The 6,270-nt window shown below is 39.8% G+C and overlaps 1 protein-coding gene across 1 annotated transcript; it reads right to left on the bottom strand.

The window, feature by feature from the left end:
• LOC8056469 (BRCA1-associated RING domain protein 1) lies at positions 1,168 to 5,911 on the bottom strand. The gene is made up of 12 exons (XM_002452341.2): positions 5,789 to 5,911; positions 5,602 to 5,702; positions 5,233 to 5,419; positions 5,029 to 5,132; positions 3,342 to 3,440; positions 3,179 to 3,253; positions 2,988 to 3,083; positions 2,770 to 2,871; positions 2,293 to 2,395; positions 1,925 to 2,090; positions 1,656 to 1,746; positions 1,168 to 1,552 (listed from the first exon to the last, which is right to left on the bottom strand). The coding sequence occupies exons 1-12, from the start codon at positions 5,909 to 5,911 to the stop codon at positions 1,168 to 1,170; spliced, it is 1,632 nt and encodes a 543-aa protein (XP_002452386.2).

Below are 6,270 nucleotides of genomic sequence, written 5' to 3'. Positions count from 1 at the left end.
TAATTATTAGCTTATGCGGAATGAGATGATGATGAATTAACTTATTCTATTACACACACAAAAAAAAACACTAGAGTGAAATATTAATGGACCACTTCATTCCATGGACCAAACACCTCGCTGCTGGATGAAATAGCGGAGAATGTACTGGTCAAAGTTTGATGGACATATTGATTTTTTTTTATTCAGGAGATGGCTTGGAATATTGTATTGAGCAAAAGAACCCATTGGTTTTTCGGAGGCAAGAAATTTGTGGGTTACTAATCTTTTATTTGAGATAGACATAGGTTACTTTTTTTATTCAAATATAGTTTACTAAATTTTGGTTGAAAAGGAAATTGTGAGGGGAATGTTTTGGGTTCAAATATCCATGCAACGACGTTGAGGGAGATCTGTGGCCCAACCGTGCTGTTAACTTCCGGCCCATGATAGTCCAAAACTCTGGTTGAAAAGGCTGCGGACGAACGAACGAAACCCTCGACGCACATGTGGGCCTGTCTCCACCGAAAATGGAGGTCCTCTGTCGGACGGCAGCCCGGAGAGGTTGCAGTTGTAGACAAGCAGCTGAGATTTAGCTAATTCTTTGGACTTGCTCAAAAAAAAAAAAAGCTAATTCTTTGGACAATCATCAGTAGGGGTATTGTACTATGCTTGGACTTTTGGGTTTCATTTTTCTGTCGTGACATGCAGTCCTCCTGTGATGACTGTAAAAAATTAGTAAAGGTTCTAATCGTTTTGAGTTCCGTACAAAGGAATTCAAGACTTTGGATTTGAGATGTGCGTTACGGTCGTTTGACTGTTGGAGTCTTTGCTGAACTGGAACAATAGCACGAGAGCACGAGCGGCAGCATGGAAACGCTAACAGCTGTATATTATATAGAGATTGCTCCATCTGATTTGACTAGAGCAAGTGCCAAAGCAACAACGGCGACGATCGATCTGATTGACCGATCATTACTTACGTACGTACCTTTGCTTGTCTTTTAAGCCTTACTAACTAACAGTGTCTTTTTTTATAATAAATTAACCAATAATATTTTTAATCATGATTTTTCACACCAGCGAACAAGCTCGACCAGTGGTTCGTCGTCCTTGGCAGTTGGCAGAACAAAATCGACGATCCTGTATCGTCGCCAAAAGCTTCCCTAGCTGAGCTCACGCGCACATTTACGACGTGATGAAGCGGTCCTCCTTCGCGACCACGAGGATCTCCGCGTCAAACGCCGCGACGGCATCCAACACCCTGAGGTGGCAGATCAGCTGCGCCCCAGCCGCCGCCTGCTCTCTCGCCTCCTCCATCTCCTTCCGCAGCGAGCTCACACTGAACTCTCCGGGCGAGTCGGCATCGTACACGAAGTAGCAGGGCCTCGGCTTCACCGAAGACGACGAAGAGTGGTCGGGGTTTTTCAGTAGCAGGTGCAGGTCGCGTTTCTCCAGCATCATCCGCCCTCCGGCGGCTGCTATGAGGTCTCGCATGCTGTCTCTGTTGTCACGGCTCATGAAATCGCTCAGGCAGAAACACAGTCCCGAAAACAGTTTGGGTGCCTGCAATGCAAGCATATCAAGTGAAGTGAGTGAAGAATCAGAACGCAGCGATCAGCCTAGCTAGGTCCACGAGTGAATGATCTGATCTCCTTTGTTGAATGATACATACCCCTTCACTTGCTCGGATTCTCCCCTGCTTGGATGCTGCTAGCTCATAGGAAGCCTCTGGACCTGGATTGAGCTGCAAGCAGTCGGCGACCCCTAAAAGAGCAAGGTCAGTCAAAAGCATCAGCACTGGACCAGGACTGAATGAAGGAGATAAGATCCAGCAGCTTGTTCAAACAAGAACTAAAACGTAGAGACAGAACAAAAAAAAAAGTAGTATAATAGCTCATATATATATGGAAATGATCCAGCAACAGAAAGGTTAAATACTAACATTCGAAATGAACCACCCATTTCCCAAGCAGTATTGCCATAAGGACTTCAGATGATCTACTCCATGAGGTACCAGCACCTTTGCCCAGAATGACATGGGTCACATTTTCGCCCCACTCTTTTGCCAGCGTCATGTTGGTCCAACTTGCAAACTTTTGCATGAAGTCCTGCCCAGCAAGCGTAGCAAATTGGTCATCAGAAGCAGGAATGGAGCAGGAATAATTAGTAAAGGATATACAGCAAATGGGTTTCTTGTACCAAATTATCCATGAATAAAAGGTGGATACAAATGAAACAAAGGAAACATGTTATGGATCCATGACGCGCCTAATAAAAATTGGCTTATTTTGATAATTTATTATATGCTACCTTCTCTTCCGCACTTAAAGAGAAACCAAGCAAAACCAACTGATCAGAAGGGCAGCTTGATGTGTCAGGCTGATCTGTTTCCATTTCTTCCGCTTGGCAAGCTCTGGAAATTTCTTCTATGTCTGGAGGACAGCTGGAATGGTGGGATAAAGGAGAAGACGAATAATTAATTACTGATCAGTTTCGCCAAAACAAAAAAGATTGTTCAATGGCCTAGAACCTTTACATTATACTATCTCCCGAAAGGACCAAGACCTAAGTTAAATTGTGCACCTCTAAGGCAAGGACAAATTTGACATGTTACTCTTGTTTCTTTGGTGATCATACCTTTCACGAGTCACAGAAACTTCTTTGTCGTATGAATGTTGGCTATAATCACGAGAAAATCAATTAAGAATTACAGAAATCAAGGATTAGTGAATACTTTAAGTAACCAGTAAGTTTTTAATATCTTGAGGGAGAAGAAACATGATGTACCCCAGTGGCAAGGAAGAAGAGCTTGAAGTGTGAAGCTGATCTATTTGCTGGTCATCCCTTGAGCTATTGGTGGAAATTTCTTCTTTTTGATGAGAATGTAGTCTAAGACAAAAAAACACAAATATTATACAATAATCATATGAACTATAATATTTACTTATCACACAAAAAAATGAAGAAATCATTTAGTTCAAAAAAATATGAAGAAAATCACATACTTGTGTGGCAAATAAGGACTTGAAATGTTAAGGTGATCTGTTTGTTGATCTTTCCTTCGATGACTGTCAAAACAATCTTCCTTTTCTATGTATGAACTGAACCATCAATTACAGAAATGGAAATGGGTGATTTATAAAATTGTAATGAACCTTACAATATCTCCAAATTAAGGTGAATAACTATCATGTACCTGGAGTTAAGCTGATCCGTTTGTTCACCAGCCCTTGAGCAATTGGTAGAAATTCCATCTTCGTGACAATGATGGCTAGGAAAAACAAATACAGCACAGAGATTATAGATTAATGACATGGACTCTAATATATAAGCTGTGCACAACATTACAATTCACATACCTCTGAGTCAGCGAGGAAGCATTTGAGGTGTTAAGCTGATCAGTTTGTTGATTTTCCCTATTATGATAGTCAAAATTTCCTTCCTTATCTGCACGTCGGCTGAAACCATGAAACTATCGAAATGAAACATGGGTGATTGCCATAATCACCATGAAGGTTTACTTTATCTAGAATGGTGAGAAATCTCATGTATCCCACAGACAAGAGAAAACTTGTTATGTAAAGCTGATCAGAACCACAAAGGGTTGCCTATATGCAATACAAGTTTTGGAACGAAGTGGTCCAATGGGGAAATTTCTCAATTTTTTTGAACACTTGCCATAGTGGTTCGATTTACAAATGGTGGCGCCCAGTCAGAACCAAGTTTGACAAGAGTGAAAGAAAGTCTACTGATGGGCTCATTATCTATTTGGTGTAATTTGCGGAATGGTACAAATCGGACTTTTCAAAACCTGGCAAAGCAACCGGAAGAGGTGGCCTTTGTAAGGCCTTGTTTAGTTCCCAAAAAATTTTGCAAAATTTTTCAGATTCTCCGTCACATCGAATCTTTAGACACATGCATGAAGTATTAAATATAGACAAAAATAAAAACTAATTGCACCGTTTGGTCGGAATTGACGAGACGAATCTTTTGAGCCTAGTTAGTCTATGATTGGACAATATTTATCAAATACAAACGAAAAAGCTACAGTGTCGATTTTGCAAAATATTTTGGAACTAAACAAGGCCTAACACTCCTTAGCGGTGAGTAAACCTCATTATGGGTGGTGTTTCTAGCGTCATTTGGGATGTCTTCGGCTAATCACTTTTTTCTCTTCTCTTGTATGTTTCCTTGTTGCCCTTATTGACGTGGGTATTTTTTTTTCCCTAGTTGGGATTTATTGTGTTTGTGTGCAGCTGCAAGTGGTGTACTTTGTAGTTTTTTAAGTTGTGAGGGGCCTTCACCCTGCACTCCTGCAGGGAGCTTAGAGCCTGTTTGGATCCACTGTGATTACAATAATTAGCTAAAATAATCTAACTGTGATCCAAATAAACTAGATTATAATATAGATTGTTATAATAAAACACATATTACAATTGTCCTATAATCCATCTTGGACCTACTTTTTGATGATTGATACTATTTGTCACTTGAGACTAGAACAATCCACCATAATAATCTAGGAATCCAAACACTTCAATTACTATAGTCCACAATCCAGATTATAGTAATCCTATGATAATCCAGATTATAAGTTCTAAACAGGGCTAGTCATTTTTTTATTTCCTTACATTCTAATATAATTTGCAGAAAATCTCTTATCGTCCTTCTGAAAAAAAATGATCATCGCCCTTCCTCTTTAGAATTGGCGAAAGATTCTACTCCCTCCGTATCGGATTTCGAAGTCGTTTAGGACAGCGACACGGTCTCCAAAACACAACTTTGACCTTTTATGAAAGTATTTTTCAATACAAATCTATTTATATAACTTTCACATTTGTAAACTTAACAATTTAAAAGTTATTGATGATTTATATTCTCAATGTTTGACCTAAATCTTGTCCAAAACGACTTCTAAATTCGATACTGAGGGAGTACTTTGTGGAAACATTGGCTAGAAAGGAAAAAAATACAACACAGTACACAAATTACATGAACTGCAATATCTATGAATCTCCCAAGAAGGGCAAGGAAGGATCACAAAACCTTTGATCCAAGGAAGAAGCATTGTAATTCTCCTTTGTTTGTGTACCCAGATTATCACATGGTAGAGCATTTGAAACATGTTCAGGGCACAGCACATAGCCATCCTACCATGTAAAATAAGCATGTCAGAACATTACATTGGTCACTGGTAGTAAAAGGAAAATACAAACGATTGGATCAATATCAATTAGTAAAAGAGCTTACCACGTCCCAGCGGCAACCAATTGTCTGAACTGCACATGGAACGTGAAAACTCGTGAGGCAAGGATCGTAATAACAACCAAGTGCTGCTCCCTTGAGTCCACATCTTCTGCATGTCAGTTTTAAAGCACGTCTAATTTCTGGCTCAAAGTTCATAACAATGTCGCCCTTAAACCATACTCCAGAAGCCCTTTAAGAAACAGAAGGCACAGAAATGAAAGGCCATATCACCGTAGAAGCAGCAATATAGATTAACACTGAACTGAACAGGGGAAAAAAGGCAACATGGTTGCATCTTAAATTTGCAAGGTTTTCCAAAAGAATTGAATAAAAATGTTATGACAGCAAATCTAAATTATGTAGATTAATTACCACTCGAGGCATTTCCTATGGACGTAGATGGCATCTGATGAGTTGCCCTCGTCAATGGACACAACTCTTCCCTTCAGATAGCGTACCATCGGCCCATGAAACTGAAATTAGTATCCATGAGTTGCCTTCAACACATCAGCTCTGCCATGGTAGATATAAGTTTGTAATATGGATTCAATTTTATTACCAGGCTTGTTCTAAATGAATGACAAAAAACACATTCATCCTCAAATAAATTGATTGGAGTCGATAGGCTCTTCAGTGAAGTAGCACCTTCATTTTCTTCGGACAAGGCACGTTTTCTAGACATATTGATTCCTTTGTATGAGCACTGATTTGGTCCTCCGACTTCTGTCTTGCTTTGCTTTTAGTGTGAGGGGATGGTGATTCCCCAGAATCTGCCACAGCTTTTAAGTTTCCACCACAACGGTGATGCCTTTTTGTTCTACAACAGAGAGTAGTCCACAGAAAGCTCAACAGATATCTGGTTGCATCCAGTTCGAAACAATTGTCAACAAAAACAAATGAAAGAAAATGTTTACCCAGGTTTGAGTTGGAGAGTTGATTTCTCTTTGACCACTGCCCACATAAGGAGCAGACCTTGTATTTGTATCTACAGGTTGTAAAGCTGTAACCAACATGAAGGTCAGAATTTAAATTGGTGGACTC

Source organism: Sorghum bicolor, chromosome 4 (assembly GCF_000003195.3).
Source record: "Sorghum bicolor cultivar BTx623 chromosome 4, Sorghum_bicolor_NCBIv3, whole genome shotgun sequence".
Taxonomy (NCBI): Eukaryota; Viridiplantae; Streptophyta; class Magnoliopsida; order Poales; family Poaceae; genus Sorghum; species Sorghum bicolor.
Note: the sequence above shows the minus strand (reverse complement) of the source record. Positions and strands in the feature narration are given on the sequence as shown.